Source organism: Galleria mellonella, unplaced genomic scaffold, assembly GCF_026898425.1.
Source record: "Galleria mellonella isolate WM207_F2 unplaced genomic scaffold, CSIRO_AGI_GalMel_v1 utg213, whole genome shotgun sequence".
Classification (NCBI taxonomy): Eukaryota; Metazoa; Arthropoda; class Insecta; order Lepidoptera; family Pyralidae; genus Galleria; species Galleria mellonella.
The window spans coordinates 2,731,058-2,749,949 of NW_026442039.1; the positions used below are offsets into that span (position 1 = coordinate 2,731,058).

The following is an 18,892-nucleotide window of genomic DNA, read 5'->3' on the forward strand; positions in this document are numbered from 1 at the left end:
GAGAAGAAATATACACAAGTTCAGTACAGTTCAACTACAGTGTTATTATGGAAAATTTATTCGAAGACGAAATCCACGCATAGTGGTAATAAACGCCTAATAATTTAGATATTTTGTAATAACCAAAATTTTCCTGTATTGATGTTTATTTTGTAATCATTTATCTATATTATTTTTTTAATTCATGCTTTTCTCTCCTTTAAATGTTTTGATAGTTTCTCTATATATGGAAATGAAAGTTTATCAAGATTCTTGTTTATTATTGTTTTATGCTCGCTGCTCATAAACAATGAATAACTCGTTTATTTGAAAGAAAAAGTAATAACATGCAATAATAATATTATGATTATATATTATTAGATTTATGTGTAGATAATAAAGTATTTCAGAGGGAGACTTTGTATAAAAGTCGATTGCTTGGGTACCTCTGTTCTATTCGTGTTTCTACCGTGAAGCAGTTGCGTTTGCATGGCTGTGTTTTGGTTTGAAGGGTGGGATATAGCGTCAATTTACAGGGTACAGAGGATGGGGGTCAGGATATCATGGGCGAAACAGTATACTCTGTTATGTCCATGGTACTGCTCTGTCTATAGGCGACGGTTGCCACTTTTCATCAGGTAGGCCCTCAGCTTGTTTGCCATTCTAAGTTTCATAAAAAACCAACTCTATCAGTCAATAATAAAGCAAACAGTAATTTCACATTCGTGTAGTACTCCATCATAGGCCGCTCCTGAAGGCCGCGCCCCTATTACAAATAATCTGTCTGTTATTCGCCATAATACAAGGTCTGTTATGACGTGGTAGATTCGTGACGAAGCACTTATATGAACTTTAAAAATTAACATGCATTATTCACCAAGAGATTACAATGCGAGAAAACTGTTGGAAGACTACTGTGGGCGACAAAGGAAACCAGGAATGGAAATTGGAAATATGTATATAATAGTCAAAGGAACTTAGAAGACTAGGGCCGTAAAGGGAAGCCAAAAGGAAAACAATAGATATGCGTGTCAATTTCGAATTTGGTAAATAATAATATAGCTATAAATAATATATGTGGCCTGTACTCCACATATTGCCCACCCCGTTAGGCTCGGTACTAACAAATGTTCGTGGAGAACAGGCATACACGCATAACAGACAAATATCAAAAAATATTAAATAAAAAAACTATTTACACAGTGCTCAGCTTGATAAGTTTACGCGAGGGACGCCTAAGAACTCCTCCAGTTGTGGCTACGTCCGCCACACGCACTATTCCATCATGACCAGGAAACACTCTAGTTATACGGCCTTTAGGCCAAAGTCCCCGTGGCATATTCGCGTCAGCAATCAAGACTATGTCATCTACTGACAAATTGGAATATCGTAGCTGAGAGTTCTGGCTTCTGCGTGGTGTCAAACTGGGCACATATTCTTTGAGCCATCTAGACCAAAAGTGATCTGCTAATCTTAGGGCTTTACGCCAGTGCGATCTTCCTAATAAATCTCTATCGTTCAAAGACACGGGTCCAGGCAATCCAGAGGAGCGACCAAGGAGAAAATGGTTTGGAGTAAGTGCAGGTTCATCATCAGCTGCAACTGGAACATGGATTAATGGCCGTGAATTTATAACGTGTTCTACCTCGGCCAAAAGAGTGACGAGAATTTCTTCCTTAAATGATTTGCTCTTGACCGTAGCTGTCAACGCTCTCTTGACCGATTGAACCAGCCTCTCCCAACATCCACCCATGAAAGGCGACTGCGGTGGGATAAAATTCCATTCTATGCCGCGCGATACTGCATACTCTGCCACTTCTGTATGATTCATAGTTTTCCACATAGATCTTATTTCACGACTGGCACCGACAAATGCTTTGGCGTTATCAGAAAAAATCTTCTTTGGTACTCCACGGCGTGCCATAAAACGTCTAAGTGCCATTATAGCAGCATCCGCACTCAAATTGCCAACAACCTCTAAATGAACTGCTCTGATGGAAAGACAGGTAAAGAGCGCAATGTAGCGTTTTTCGTGTCTCCTTCCAATGGTAACGTCAACTGGTCCAAAGTAATCAAGTCCGGTGTTTAAAAATGGGTGCTGATGGTGTTCTAATCTGCAAACCGGCAAATCTCCCTCAGGTGGAATGGAAGATGAAGCCTTTCTCAGACGACATGCTTGACATCTAGCAGCGATTGAACGAACAGTAGGACGTAAGTGAAAAATCCAAAACCTTTGTCTCAACTCATTCACAACGGTCTCGTTATATCCGTGACAAGCCCAAACGTGATAGTAATGAATAAGTAAGTGGATAATGTGGTGACGACCATCTAAAATCGGAGGATACTTGACATCGTTACAGAGATCAGGCGTAGCAGATACTCTCCCATCTAGTCGAAGAAGGCCATCTGAAGTCTGCTTAATGGAAAGTTTTGCAATTTTACTGGATTTAGGTAGTGGTTCCCTACGTTGTAAGGCCGCAATCTCAGCAGAAAATGTCTCCGCTTGACATTGTCGCAATAAATGAAGCTCCGCAGACTTCATGTCTTTACAGAGAAGCGGACGTAGCCCACCCCTATTACGAAAACGATCATTATTATTTACAGATCTTAATCTACTTTCCTTAAGTAAACGTAAAAACTGATGAGCTCTGGCCGTGGCTCGTAAGAGCCGCAGCCAGCTACTAAAGTTTTTAGAATTTGGAACAACATTAAAATGAAGCCTGAAAATCTGCCAAAGAAGTTTGATGACACTTGAGGTCCTGACCAATAACGGGGACCGGCCCTTCGGGCTCTACTGGCCATTCCTCTTCAGGTGACATCAAAAAGGACGGTCCGTTCAACCATCTGTTAAGTTCAACCACACTTTTAGAACTCACGCGAGTGGCGTCATCTGCTACATTCTGATCGGACGGTACCCAACGCCATTCGCGCGGTAAGGTTGATTCTAAAATCTCTCCGACCCGATTCGCGACAAATGCTTTATAGTTACGCGCATCACTACGAATCCACGACAAAGCTACGCGCGAATCACACCAAAAATAACGGAAATTGATTTTTTGTCTCTGCTCCCGAGTGATTGTGTCTGCAAGGCGTACCCCTAGCAAAGCTGCCTGAAGTTCCAGCCTAGCTATAGCTGTTGGTTCAAGAGAACTGACTCGCGATTTACTCATAACAAACGCGACTTTTACCGAACCATCACAATACGTAAGTCGCCAGTAAGCAACGCATGCATAAGCTTGATCACTGGCGTCTGAAAACACGTGCAACTCACGACTAACTGGGCCGATAAAATTTGAATAACACCGTGGAATTGATAGTGACTTTAACATTTCAAAACCACGATACCACTCTAACCACTTGACACATTCACTCTGGGGCAATTGGTCATCCCAACCAGTAACTAATCGCCATGTTCGTTGGAATAAAATTTTGCCCTGTGTGATAAATGGACATAAAAAACCTAATGGATCAAAAATTCTCATTAAATCCTTTAAAACTTGGCGTTTAGTGTAGTAATGATTATGAGGCTGTTGAACATTGACATTAAAACTTATCGAATCATTTACAGGGTTCCAAAACAAGCCTAAAACACGGGTAGTTGCTTTGTTTATGTCAAGGTTCACACTAGTTTCACCATCTTTACGCAACACACTAGGAACTAAACGCAAAGCTTCCGGTTTGTTTGATATCCAAGCACGCATTTCGAAACCGCATCTACTGTGAATATCTACGATATCCCCAGCGAGACGTGCAGCGACCTCAATATCATCTACACTACCAATAAAATCATCCATGTAGTGATCCTCAATAATAGCTTTCGCCGCCTCAGGAAATTGCTTTTCGAAATCCCTAGCATTCTTATTTTTTACATAAATAGCAGTGAAAGGAGACGACGCGGCACCAAAAATAAGAGATGACATCCTAAACTCGTGGACTGGGCCATCAGGTCCATCTGGTTGCCACAGGTAGCGTTGACAATCGCGATCCGCTTCACGAATTTTAATTTGTGGAAACATTTCCTTAATATCTCCTGACAACGCCACCTGCCCTTCCCTAAATCTAATGAGAATACCTACTAAAGATTGAAGTAAGTCTGGGCCTGGCAATAGTAATGAATTTAAACTGACACCGTTGGATTTGGCAGAAGCATCGTGAACGATCCTCAGCTTACCGGGCTTATTGGGATTCGTCACACCGAAATGAGGCAAATACCAACGCTTACAGCCTGAAAGAGCATTATCAGAATCGTTACACTCCTCAGCGTATCCTTTTTTGACATAAGCTTCAATGTTTTCTTTATACAATAACTGATAATTAGGGTCCCGCTTGAATCGTTTATTTAAACCATTCAATCTTGACAAAGCATGATTATAACTATTCGGCATAATTGGTGAATCATAACGCCATGGTAAACCTACCTCAAAACGACCATTCGGAAGACGCTGTATAGTCTTATCCAGAATTTGAATCGCTCTTGTCTCAGAAGCGGTATAAGGTTCACATAGTTTTAAACCTATTGCGTCTAATCTATAATAATCTCGAATCAACGTATCAAGATCATTTTCCGTTTCAGAAAACACACAATGATTAATGAACTGAATCGGTTTAGTAATCTTTGAAGCTAATCCATACAACACCCACCCGAGGGCCGTACGAGTGGCCACAGGTTGGGAACGAGTACCTACGCGATTCTCTTTGGCAATTAATAAATGCCAGTCACTCAAGCCTATAAGAAGCTTTGGAGTCGCATTAGAGTATGAAAGAACGTCAATAAGATCACACAAATGTTCTAAAGGTAACAATTCATTAGCAGAAACCGATTGAGACGCTAATGTTAAATCGGGTACAGCTCGGGCTCCTTTAATAGTATAAACCTCAGAGCAATGTTTACCCTTAATATTAAAATCTACTAAACTAGTAGTGACACTACGAGTACCAACAACAGTTGTGATGTTCATATTTTGTCGAGGTCCACTAAGACCTAACTGCTTCGCTAAGTCGGCATCAATTATTGAAACGGAAGAACCATCGTCTAAAAGTGCAAAAGTTTCGATATCGGCAGTTGGACCAGATAATATAACAGGTAAAATTTTTAAAAGTATCCGATCTTTTTGCACTTCTTTATTTGAAAAAGAAACTGCATTGCTAGTACTCGTACTCGGAACTAATTTATTATTAGAAGAAGAATTTATATTTTCGTTTTGACAAGTGACAGTGTCAATATTTGTATTATGTAAATTTGAAATATTTGAACTATTTTCTGAATGTAAAAATTTATGATGGTTTTGTTTACAAATATCACATTGTCGAGCTTTACAAAATCTCCAACTATGCTTACCTCTCTTTAAACACCTCGGACAAAGTTTTTCTTGTTTCACCCAAGTGATACGTTCGTCAACTGCAATAGCTAAGAATTTGAAACAGGTCTTTATACTATGTGGACCAGAACAAAATGCACAGGATATAGGCGATTTTATTTGAAGTGGCACAGATGCATTGGCAGTATGCACTGTATGTCTTGAAGGCGCGAAGCGATATGCAGCCTGCGTACAATCGGTGCGCGGCGCCGCAGATGTGGCCACTGCCCTCGTCCTCTCTGTATGAGATGGGACATACACCGCCTCATATGGCAGCCCAAAACGTGCTTGTTTATTGGCCTCCTGCAATAAAAATTCAGCAAGCAACTCGAGCTGTGGTTGACCGGGTGTATGGTGTGCCTGAGCGAAGTCACACCATTTGTGATATAATAAAGGTGTTAATTTAGAAATAACGTTGTGTAATAATTCAGGTGAATAAATGTATTCTCTATGACCTAATAAATTTATTACATTTACACTGCTTTTTACTTTTGTGGCTAAAGTGAAAATATCATTAGGCTGTCTACCCAACTTAGGTAGGGCTCGAACTGCGGATATCTCCGACAAAATAATTTGCTCAGGTCGAGCAAAACGTAGTTCAAGAGCTTGCAGTACATCCTCTGGACATGAAGAGGTAAGTAATAACACCGAGACTGCCTCTCGAGCATTACCACGTAATGCATTGCGTAGCCTAGACATATTTTCGTGAGGTGTGAAATAGGATTTGCTATCGTCGTAACTCTTTTTGAACAATAACCACTCATGAACGTTACCACTGAAGGTGGCAAGGTCATCAAATGAAGGTCTAGCAGATTTCTTAGCTAAGGTGAAAATGGCATCTGCCAAACGACCTAGTTCACTGGACTGTAGATCCATAGGTCGCTGGTTCAGATCCGGCTCGAAGGACCAAAATATGTGGGCGACAAAGGAAACCAGGAATGGAAATTGGAAATATGTATATAATAGTCAAAGGAACTTAGAAGACTAGGGCCGTAAAGGGAAGCCAAAAGGAAAACAATAGATATGCGTGTCAATTTCGAATTTGGTAAATAATAATATAGCTATAAATAATATATGTGGCCTGTACTCCACAACTACAATTATGGCAGCAGTATGACAAGGATTTCTACAAGGTTTTGCATTGTGTGTAGAGGGTTGCCGGGAAAAAGAAAGAATTATTCATTATTAGAATTATAGTTGTATATTATATATATGCTGGGCGTGCGGTTCCGGTATAAAATAGGCCACTCCTTCCTTTCCTATGTGTGTCGTAAGAGGCGACTAAAAGAGGGTTAAGGATTGGCAGCAAACAACCTATGGGATGTTCTTGAGTGGTGCCCTTGTACGGACAAACGCAGTGTAGGATGACCCCTTACTAGATGGAGTGACGACCTCAAATGCATTGTAGGAAATCAGTGAATGCAGATGGCTCAGGACCGTTCCTTATGGCAGTCTATATGGGAGGCCTATGTCCAGTAGTGGATGGATAATGGCTGAAATAATGATGATAGTACTTAGAAATGGTAACGAATAAGGTGTAACATGGATATCACAGTATGTTCTGTGTATAGTGCTGTTCATATCTATAGGCAACGGTTACTGCCTTCTATTGTAATGGTAGGTGGTTGTTATTCTAAGTATCATAAAAACAAAACAATAAAAACAAATTAGGGGCAATTAATAAGAGGCGCTAATTAGAGTTTCGTCGACGTTTCTTATTCTCGAAACGATTATGTGATCTATTTACTTTGTTGTACTATATATATAGAGCTTGAACAAAGTCTGCTTATTAAATATGTCGATACATTACAGAGCTCTAAATGAAAATGATAAAGTGCGCTCTGTAACCCCATTGATCAATATTCAATTCAGCGCGTGTGAAGTGAAGTTTGATCTATGCGATGTGATAAATTATTCATGATCGTGACGGTTACGTCTCGCAATCAGCTCGTGTGATAATTCACTTTGTGCCCGGCCCAAGTTCCGTAGATTGGAGACCTTGTGTCTAATTTAATAAAATTATAAGGGAGGACGAATTGTACTGAAAGGGTGGTAATTTATAATGAGCCCTGCTTGCATGACTTATTATTATTATTATGAGTAACAAGCATTCGTACATTTTTGTACATTTTGCTTCGTAAGCAACCACTTCAATCCTGAAAACGTATTAAAAACGTATTTCTTTATTATTTTACTTTCAATTCGTACTCTTCAGAGCTTTGTTTATTTTAAACGCGTAAATTTGTTGTACTGATTTTGGTACTAGACTTTTGAAATCGGTATATAATAATTCATACAAACAATAAAATTTTTAAAATGTACTCATATGTGAAATATACAATTTTGTGCCTTTAATTTCTTACTTAATATATATCTAAGTATTACAAACATAATTCTAACTAATTACATTGTTAAAACTAATTTTAATTCAAAAGGAAAAAAAAATCACAATTTGTTTTGTTTATAATTTCCGCCAATATTGCAAGAGCCTGTATTATGTGACTTTATATACGTGTATATACGTGTGTGTTAATGAGTGTTTGTGAAAATTTTACGAACTTATTATGTTTGTTTTTTTTACTATTAAATCACTAATTTACATATTATTGATCTCTCTACTTTCTTTCCTAAAAATATACAATTAAAAAAAATTAATCTACTTATAAGTGCCGAATAGTACGGGTATTTTTGTATCGTATACAATAACAATAGTTCATTTTTTTTTTCCAAAATATATTGTATTTATTACCTACACATTCAATTACCTTACGTTTTAAGCGAAATAGCTAATATAATATTGTCTATATGCAGAAGATAATTAACAAAAGTTCTCATTCGTACTAGTGCATTAATATTTTAATAGTTTGTAGTTCTGTCTGCAGTGTATTTTAATTTTAAACTATGATCCCAAACAGGGTCATCTATCTTATTGCCGTGGTTATACGATCAGATTTGATTCTGATAATAAATGGATGGAACCCACATTCAATTTATATAGATGCTTGCTTTGTGCTGTCCATATTATTTCGTATCATAGTAGAACTTTTTAAAGTTCCTTACCTACATTTCTTTTAATAATGATGTATCTAATTTAAAAAAAAAACACTGTAAACCTTGCGGATAATATATAAAATAAATGAAAAATATGATTACAACTTTTCCTATAATACATTATTTTTAAATTAAAGTGAATCATCTAATATTTAATAAAACTTCACCCGTTAGCTTATCAAGATCATCGATAATATAATACTATGTCAAGATTAATAGACATCGTAACCTTAAAAAAAAAGAGCATATTCCTTTTTAAAAGACTGGCAGCTGTATGCTTTTTTGCCCTTTATCTTATAAAAAAAACTTATAGCTTTTTATCTAGTACATATAGTCGATTAATAACAAATTAGATATGTTCACGAATTCGTCTATATAACCAGAATAAATCAGCCTATACCGTTCTCTATTTCGAATATACTCGTATTACATGTATGCCAAATTTCATGATTACTAGATATGCAGGTAACATGCCAATATATAACAAATAAACAGATACAATATTTAAGACTTTCATATTTACTTATTATATTATTCGTAGTAAAGATAATAGAAGTTTCACAAAAATATCCGAAAGTAATATCGGGAGAAGAGAAAAATTCTTTCGTCGAATCCGGTTTCCAACATTCACTTTAGTAAGTAATTGAAAAAAAATATTTATACTGCTATTCTGCCATTTTCCGCAGAACAGATTCGCTACTAGGTGTAATATTAAAAAAGTTGGAAAGACAACTTTTGATTATTTTAAGAAGTACTGCAAGAAATTCGTCGCAATTCATTCGGACATTCTTACATGTAACACTAATAAACAAAGAGTCAAAACGACCAACAAAAAAACTGTGAAGGATTCCAAAAACCATCGTTTTCGGTATTATTTACTGTATTTCTAAGTACATTTTATGTAAAGTTTTCTTTCAAAAGCCTTAGTTTTTGCTTCGGTATCATATCGTATACCCATACACAACATTTCTAAAAATATTTATTGTATGTAAAATTTTTGTTACAAGTAGGTACGAGTTCTTTTTTTATTTTTTTTTTATACAACTTTGAATGGCAAACAAGCTGACGGCCCACCTGATGGAAAGTGGTAACCGTTGCCTATAGACATGAGCAGTACCATGGACATAACAGAGTATACTGTTTCGCCCATGATACCCCCCATGCGTTACCATTCCTGAGGACTCAGGTGTTATTCCTCTGTACCCAGTAAATTCACGCCATATCCCACCCTTCAAACCGAAACACAGCCATGCAAACACAACTGCTTCACGGTTAAAACACGAATGTTACAATTACGTTGCCGCGTCAGATCAAAAATTCTATATTATTCATGTAACTTACATGAAAAATTCTCGTTCTAGGAAAAATTCAAGCGAATATACTAACTGGTTTTTTCTTTCATTAATGCACTTAGCTTAATGCATTCCTGTGTGCTTGCACCTTTATTATATCACTGCATCATATTCACCACTTCTAATAGAACGTGAAATAATTAATTTATACTTTAAATTTGATCACAGTATTTTAATTCTATTAAGTTTTATGTAAATACATATATATGTACGTATATATCATCACGTTATGATGTTAAGGGGCACTTGACAAAACTCATTCGGCATTTTTCATTTAATTTTAAAAGCCCTCGTTATACTGTTGGATGGGACGTTACAAAATTTTATAGAACTTGGAAGTTTTTTTAGCTGGCATCTCATTAGACCTTTTTATAAAAATTTATATAAAATGTCGAATGGCGGCTTATTTGAGATTCCATCAATTTTCATGATAACCTAATTTTGACTGACATAGGGTGAAAGAGATAGATAAACTAATATAATATATCACCTACATAGTATTCGTATTTTTATTTTAGTTTAATAAATATCTAAATAATCATGATAAATAAAAATGCCGAAAATTACGAATATATTGTCTCTATAAAAGATGAATTTGTGGAAAATGATTTTTTTTCTACTTTTCACGAAATCATACAACCAACTTAAATTTTATCAAAAATAGCACAGGACTCTTTGAAAGGATCTCCCAATTGAAATAAAAAAAAACCAGACAGGTGCGGTCCGGAGTTGTGCGGATCACCTCTTTCCTTCCCGTTGGTATCGTAAGATGCGATTAAGAGAATTTAATGAACTAGGAATAGACATCAGCGTCCTTCTTATTATATTATGAAAAGTGCTGTTGCCAACCCGCCTACCAAGCGTGGCAACTACGGGCAAAACCTTTATGGGGGAGGTCTATGCTCAGCAGTGGACAGTAATGGCTGATATGATGATGATGATGATGATATGCAAAACTGTTCCAAATTTTAAATTAATAGCTTTATTACTTGCTGAGATATAATGCTGTAACAGACGGACATATGGATGGCCGTCTGGATGAAGTCGCACCATAATGATTCCATTAAAAAAAGTAATATTAAAAAAAAGTAATATTAACAGGGTTATTGCGACTATAAGACCTAGAAGAGATTTTTAGAAAACGATCATGCACATCTTTCTTTTTCAAATCTATTCATTTAAAAGCATCGTCACAGCTGCCTACTAAGCCGGTCTGAATACATTATTCATGGCTCATTTCCATGAAAGGTAAGTAGTTTTAAATACGTATTTATGGGAACACTAGTTACTTCCGCAAATTCGTCGGCTAATGACCGATTGCTGGAATAAAATTAAATGTTACTTTACCTACAATACTCGAATTTGGTATAAATATTGCCGTGTGGTGCCAGTATAGAATAGGCCACCCCTTTCCCATGGGTGTCGTAAGAGGTAACTAAGGGAGGGCAAAGGATGGGCAGCAGCATCCCTCTTAAAGTACCTCCAAAGCCTAACTACGGTTACCAATCCGCCTGCCAAGCGTGGCAACCCCCCCCAAAGGGGAGGCTTATGTTCAGCAGTGGACAGTTAAAGGCTGATATGATGATGATACCAAATATGGCTATTGGTGGGAGGAGAAGATTGTTAGTAACAGGTTCTAGAGGCCCTGTTGCTAGCAATACACCCTGGCTATAATGTTGGCGACAGGATATCAAGGTAAAAGTTAAATATTAAGTCCAAAGACATTTTTACAATAAATTAATATTACGTCAATTACAAAATCGATACTTAGGTACAAAGTTCCTTTTGGTTTCACAACATTTATAACATACCTACAACATTATTAATAACATATGTATATGTAATATATTCTTTGTGTCATTAGGAAACAGTATACAGTAAATAATTTATTAAACTACGTCTAGTAAAGACGGAGTATGAAACTCGTAAAGTGCCTACGTAGACAATTAAGTTAATAAATTAAGCTTCAGTGTGGAATGAACAACCTCTCTAATACTTAGATATGTACTCGAGTAGGTAGGTGGTGAGTTATTGTAAGGTTACTTACTTAGGTATTACGGTATACATTTTAATATACCTACCTATTTATATTTTTTACAATTATAATTTTGACAAAACCTGTGTGAGCCCATATTGTGTCAGCTGTTAACCGTCCACTGCTGATCATAGTCTCCACCATAAGGGGGGTTTTGCCAATAGTTGCCACACTTGGCTGGCGGGTTGGCAACCTCAGTTTGGCTTTTGGTAATCTTTTAAGAGTATCGCTGCTGTCCATCTCTAGACCATTAAGTTCACTTAGTTGCCTCTTACGACACTCACGGTAAGGAAAGGGGTGGCCTAATTTATGCCGGAACGTACACGGCTATGAGCCCACACTGGGGGGGAAGGGATTGTTAGTAAGCGGATTATCAGTACCATTGCTAACAATATACCCTAAGCGGTCGACCTCCCCGTGGTCCCCCCTGGAAACCATCGTGCTGAATTCCAAGTGTACTTATCACGATGGGCTAATTCCTCTTCATCCTCATCTATCATCCCTCACTGGTGCCCCGCTAGCGTATACCGCTAGCGCAGGCGGATTTACCATTCCATTATCATTTATAAAAAAATAAGCCCATACTTTTTATTAATGGTATTTGATATAAAAAATACAGATTATTAAATAGTCCAATTATAACAAACATGGTCACCGTATTTGATGCTCCCGTTATATAGTATTAAGAACTCCCAACATATAACAATTAAGAGGAATCTAACGTTATTTCCATTTGTACAAATGCATCAAGCCAGGATTAAAGATTTATTTTTAGGATAATCAATAATTACGTACATATACACATATGTGTACATAACAATCTTCTTGGAACTGATTAAGTTTTATTTTGTACTGTCTACTAATATTCCAAATTTGAACGAAGTAAGATAAATATTGTAGAAGTGTAACAAATTTATTCAAAACTAGAAATCCGGCCCGTCTTCGCACGGACGGATAGGATTTTAGAAAATAAAATACGGCCTATGTTACTTGTTGACAACTTTCCAGCGGTGAAAGATTTTTTAAAATTACTTATTCAACTGATCGTTTATTTTATAGCATATTATATGTGATTCTTTACGTTTATTTATATTCTTTACGTCTTTATATATATATATATATATATATATATATATATATATATATATATATATATATATATATATATATATATATATTTGAATCGATTGAAATAAAACAAACACTAAATGTCAAGTGGAGTAAACCGCAACGCATTAGTAAAAATCACGTTCAAATCGGTTAAGCCAGCCGTTTCTGAGATGAGCCGTTTCTACGGAAAAGTTACAATTACGAGAACGCTGTATCGTATCATATTACATATTTAGGTGGTACGGTCGTATTATTCAGAACCCGATACTTTACTCCTGTTTAGGGGCATGGAAGATCTCATAACAACATGTACCTAATTAGTATGTCTATAGAAATAAAAATTATAAATAGGTAAATGTTTTTAATAAAATTAATAGCGCGTTTATGAACTTTGTGTATGCTTTTGAATGTAGTTATGATTTTTTTTACAAATAAACAAGAAGTCTGACTTTAATATTATCTGCGTATAAAAGATATGTGATCACTATTTTAAAGAGAAATTATTTATACTAAAAGTTTTTTTTTAAATATAATACGTACACAGTATGTACATCATATCATCATCATGTCAGCCATTAAATGCCCACTGCTGAACATAGGTCTCCCTATAAAGAGGGGTTTTATTAATAGTTATTAAACTTAGAATACTATAATTGGAATTTATTATTTAAATAATTATAATATCTAAAATATTTAAAATTAACTTAATAATTAATTATATATTTCATCATCATCATCATCATTATATCAGCCTTTAATGGTCTACTGCTGAATATAAGACTCCACTTTGAGGGGTTTTGCCAGTAGTTGCCACGCTTGGCAGGCGGATTGGCAACCGCAGTTAGGCTTTAGAGATGTTTATAAGAGGTACGCTGCTGTCCATCCCTCGTCTTATTATATAATTCCTATTAATGATATATTTATTTCTCATAAACTTATTCAAATACAGAAATTCCACTGGGACGATGTCGCGGCACAGCTGGCACAGAAATAAATATTCAATGATTTAAAATGCACATTAAAAATGAGTGAGCACTCAAGTTGATTATGATTTACTTGTAAAATAAGCCGAGGACTTTTTTATGGATCTTAAAATGGTGAACATGCTGACGGGAAGCGGTAACCGTCGCTTATATACATGAACAGCATCAAAGACGTCACAGAATACTCTGTGACACCCATGGCACCTCTTACGCTTTTTATTCTCGAGAACTGTGATGTTATGCCTCCGAACCCGAACTTCATTGGTATATGTGTTATGGACGTTAGTCCATTACAGTAAAAAAACAGTCAAAACAGTTTTATTAGCGTTACTGTGTATTTCATGAAAAATACAAAACTACATTCTATGGTAATATCTATATAGTTGAACTTCCTGAAAATTATACTCCATTAAATATTGCAAATATTTCAAGGGAAATACTGTACAGTATATTTAATAATTTAGTCAAATATTTGCCTTTCTGTCTAGTATTTGTCACTGTACTTTCCGTCCATATGCCCCAGTTTTCGAAATACTAAACATGGTGCAAAATCTGGAGGGAGTAGAATTGTTAATAATGTGATCTGAAAGCCCCATTGCTGGTCGTATCTATACTCTAATAGGTCGATCTCCACGCAGTTTGCTCTGAAAACCATCGGTCAATGGGCCAACTAACCGGACTTCAGCCTATCATCGCTCCATGTTGACTCGCCAGCGTATACCGATAATGCTAGCGGGACCATCATTCTACTATAATTTCATAAAAAAAAAAAACCGCAAAATCTTGCAAGATTTGGCTGGGTCAAAATTTTTTAAATATTAATAGTAATTATTTATATAATAATTTGACAAGTCCTTAATTATGAATTACAAAAAATGTTTATGGTTATATAATATTTATCGTTGATGAAATATGGTTATTTAAGCCATTGTGGAATATTGATTAAAGCTATAACAAAATATAATAATAATAATATAATATATGTATATCATTAAAATTATAGTTCAATTTTGTAGGTACATAATTTTAACTCGTTCAGCAAGATTCACACATTGTCTTATTTTATTTGTTACTACTGACGTTCCTTAACAAATATTTAAACATTCAAATTTAACACGAATAAATTAACTCTCAAGCCTTAATGCAATTTTAAGTGGGATTACATTTCCACTAGTCTATTTCACACGAATTCAATTGATACTGTACTAGACTAGACGATTCTAGCAAATACGCGAAGTCGAGCTAAATATTATATAGATAACGCTGCAAGCGAGTTGAAACTCGGTCAGCGGCCGTGTTAATAGATAGTGATGACGAAATCAAAATGGGTAAAAAAAAGAATAGAAAAAGCATTTCATCTAAATGTGAATAAAAAGAAACGTGTTTTTTATATTATTCGTACAAAAGTCTCACATATGAACTAAATATCATCATCATTCTAGGCATATATACTACACGGAGAGTCAATTCTGGTTACAACATACATGTGTAATAAAAATATAATAATTTAAATAATGATCTTTACAACGCCCCTGTACCTTTCGGTATGATGGCGATTAAAAAAAATGGTGTTAATTCATGTCTATAGGCAACATCTTATAATATCGCTTTGTATTATTATTTTGTAGCAGTAAGAAACTATAGCGCCGTTTATATTTTTAGTAGCGCCATCTATTGAAATGTTCTGGTACTAAAGTAATGGTTACAAGCACAGAGTACATTACACATTGGTTGTAAACATGAGTGTATTGTAAGAATGATACTATAATTTATATTCGTTTACAGAAGTGCATTTTTTTACCTATTATTTATTGACATGGAATTTATGTACGTGTCATGAAAATAGAATAACGTTGATCAAGTTGATCAAATTCGAAGTACAGTAGTTTAAAAAGTGTAATAAAAATAAGAAAATGTATTATACATTTTTTTTAGACTATTAATTTTTTTAGAAGACGTACATTATTGTAACAAAAAATAAAATATATTCTCAATTATACCTTTCAACAGAGTAGACCATATATTTTATGTAGATCCAATCTATTCTATCTTTTAACAGCAAATTGTCTATTGAGACAGAATAAATAAGTATATACATACGTACAGAGTAAATACATTTTTAATATTAAAATATAAACGGAAATTTCCAATTCTACTGTGAAACCTTTTCGTGGTTGTAATCTAGTATTTTATGACTAGTGTACGGATACTAGCTGTAGGAGAGGGATGGAGTTATTATTGGGATAAGGAACTCCATTACTAAATAAAATAGCCTATCAGTTCGACAGACGTATAGTGCCATTTATAAAACATTTTAATTTCAATTGACCAACAAAGCTGGCGTGGGGGGGAGGGACGTTAGTAATGCGAACTACCTGACTGATTGTTAGTAATATATCTCTTCAAGTCGACCTCCACATGGTCCCCCCTGTAAAAATCAATGTACACCGATAGCGTAGGTGTGATTACCATTCCATTCACACCCATAAAAAAAATGCGCTGACGTCATTCTCGCGTATCATTACTGCCCCGCCATGCGACACCGTTGATGCAGGTTGGATTACTATTCTATTGTTATCTAAAAAAATATTAAGTATTTTTTTTTTATTTTTAGTTTTTTAAGTAGGTATATACTATAGGTTGCAATTAATAAAATTAAAAATATTTATAGAAAAACAATAGCATGAACTATATTGAGACTCAAACAAATGTACATTCAGCACAGTAAAAACAGTTGGTAAACTGTGTTAAATTATTAATTTATTTACTTTACAATAAATATATAATTTTCGCTGCGCAATGCAATTAACTTTTATTAGGTTAAAGATTATTTAATGTCGATAATATTCATTAGCTCATTATAGTTTTTTCAACCGAGCTGGTCACACAGCTCGAACGACTGACAACCGATGGGGAAGAAAGGTTCTTGAGGGGCGAACTCATACGGGAAACCGTAGTATAGAATGATCCCCCAGATGCAGTGACGACCTCAAATGTATTGCAGGGAGTCAATGGATGCAGGTTATTGTTGGATATATGCAGGACTGTTTTTTATGATAATCTATGGGGGTGGCCTATGTTTAGCCATGGACTGATAATGGCTGATAAGATGATGATATGTTCTACTGTTTTTTTTTAGGTTAAATATATATATATATATATATATATATATATATATATATATATATATATATATACATGCTTTACCTATATAAATATATCCGGATTACCCCTGTAGCAAACTACTGACGTACACAAAAAGCGCGCCCCTTTGGAGTCCGCGATGCGACGGAGCTGAATTTAATTAATTCTTCCTACCACTATTCTTCTTTTTAATTAAATTCCCAAGAAGCTTAATAAGACAGCCTTAGATTTCCTCCGTGAGTTGCAACAACAGTTTTAGCGTACCTTTTGTCGATTTTCATGTTTACTAATTCAACTTATAGTAACTGTATTTTTTAACTCGATATCTTCGCCAAATGTAATCACCATATTTTAATTATATTTTTTTTAATTAAAAAATATAATTATGTTACATCGATATCAATAAAAAAAGTCCACATTTTTTATTAATGTCATTCTACTAAAACATTTACACGCAATTGTATTCTTTTTTTCATAGTTTTACGAGCTCGTATCTAACCGAGATAATTCTGTGTTTTCTTTACCTGGACAAATCGTTTTTCACTGTTCTCTGAAAGTCAAAATAAAATTATGTTAATACCCATATTATCTCAAACACATTTTAATAAAATTGTTTCGACTCGACAGCATCGTAAAAAGGGGAATCGCATCAAAGCACAGATAACTGTAGTGTAGGTGTTCAATATTGCGCCGGTATATTGTGCTGAATTATTTATGATCAATCTGGGCTTTATTGCTATGCAATTTATGCGCAATAACGCCTCAAGTTATGGGTGTAATACGGCTATATGTTTTGCGATGAGACCTGCTCACAAAACTTAAATATGCTATTTCACCAATGTGCCTTGGTCTGACTAGATGACCTCTAGACTGTTTCAATTCGCGCGCCCTACAAAGGGGTTGAAAATAAATTTTGTCATAGTACGATAATAAAAATAGAATATTGGTTATTTATATAAATATCAGATTATTATGTTCTATAATTTATTACAATAGGAAAGAATGAAAATGTAAACTAATGATACCGTATGGTCCCGGTATAAAATGGACCACCCCTTCCTTTTCCGTGGGTGTCGTAAGAAGCGACTAAGAGAACATAATAGTTGAGGGATGGGCAGCAATCCCTTTTAAAACGTCACCAAAAGCCTAAAAGTGGTTGGATCCTTAGTAATGCAAATGTTAGACTCCATTGCTAGTAATATATTTATCTTTTTTCACTTTGCTTTTGTATCTTTTGCTGTTTGTGTGCTGTAAGTGATGCAAATAAATTATCTATCTATCTATCTATCTATATATATCAGGTCGATTACCACGCGATACCTCCTGGAAATCATCGTGGTTAATACCGAATTTGCAACAATGAGCCAACTGACCTGATTTCATTCTCACTCTTTCATTCTTAACTGGTGCCCGCAGGCGCGGTTATTATTCCATTATAATCCATAAAAAAATAGACTACTCTCTCTCCCTAATATTTAGGATTCTAATGTGCTGAAAGTGTGGGAATGACGAATGTTATTTTCATCATAATGGGATAAACCGACAAACAGTCTACCTCGTTAATGATTACAATCGTGACGTATTTATCTTATATGTTATATAAAATTCTCGTGTCACGGTGTTGTTGTTGTTGTTGTAAAAATCTTTATTGTACATAAGTCAGATTAAATACTAGTAAATGATTTAGTATACAATGGCGGACTTATCCCATAAAGGGATCTCTTACAGTCAACCTTTGAGAAGCTGAAAGAAAACTGTAGAATGTATAAGGGTAATAACCGTACAATTAAAGATAAACTAAATAATACCCAGTAAAAAAAAAATTGAATATATAACACAATAAAAACAGCTCTATATACCTACATATGTAAATAATAAAAG

General features: G+C 35.2%; 2 protein-coding genes across 2 annotated transcripts; both read right to left on the reverse strand.

The window, feature by feature from the left end:
• Positions 1-1,174: 1,174 nt before the first annotated feature.
• Positions 1,175-2,521, reverse strand: LOC128200582 (uncharacterized). Its single transcript, XM_052894443.1, has one exon. It carries the CDS (start codon positions 2,519-2,521, stop codon positions 1,175-1,177), a length of 1,347 nt encoding a protein of 448 aa, XP_052750403.1.
• Positions 2,522-2,687: 166 nt separating this feature from the next.
• On the reverse strand, positions 2,688-6,212 carry LOC128200583 (uncharacterized). Its single transcript, XM_052894444.1, has one exon. The coding sequence runs from the start codon at positions 6,210-6,212 to the stop codon at positions 2,688-2,690; it is 3,525 nt and encodes a 1,174-aa protein (XP_052750404.1).
• Positions 6,213-18,892: the final 12,680 nt, after the last annotated feature.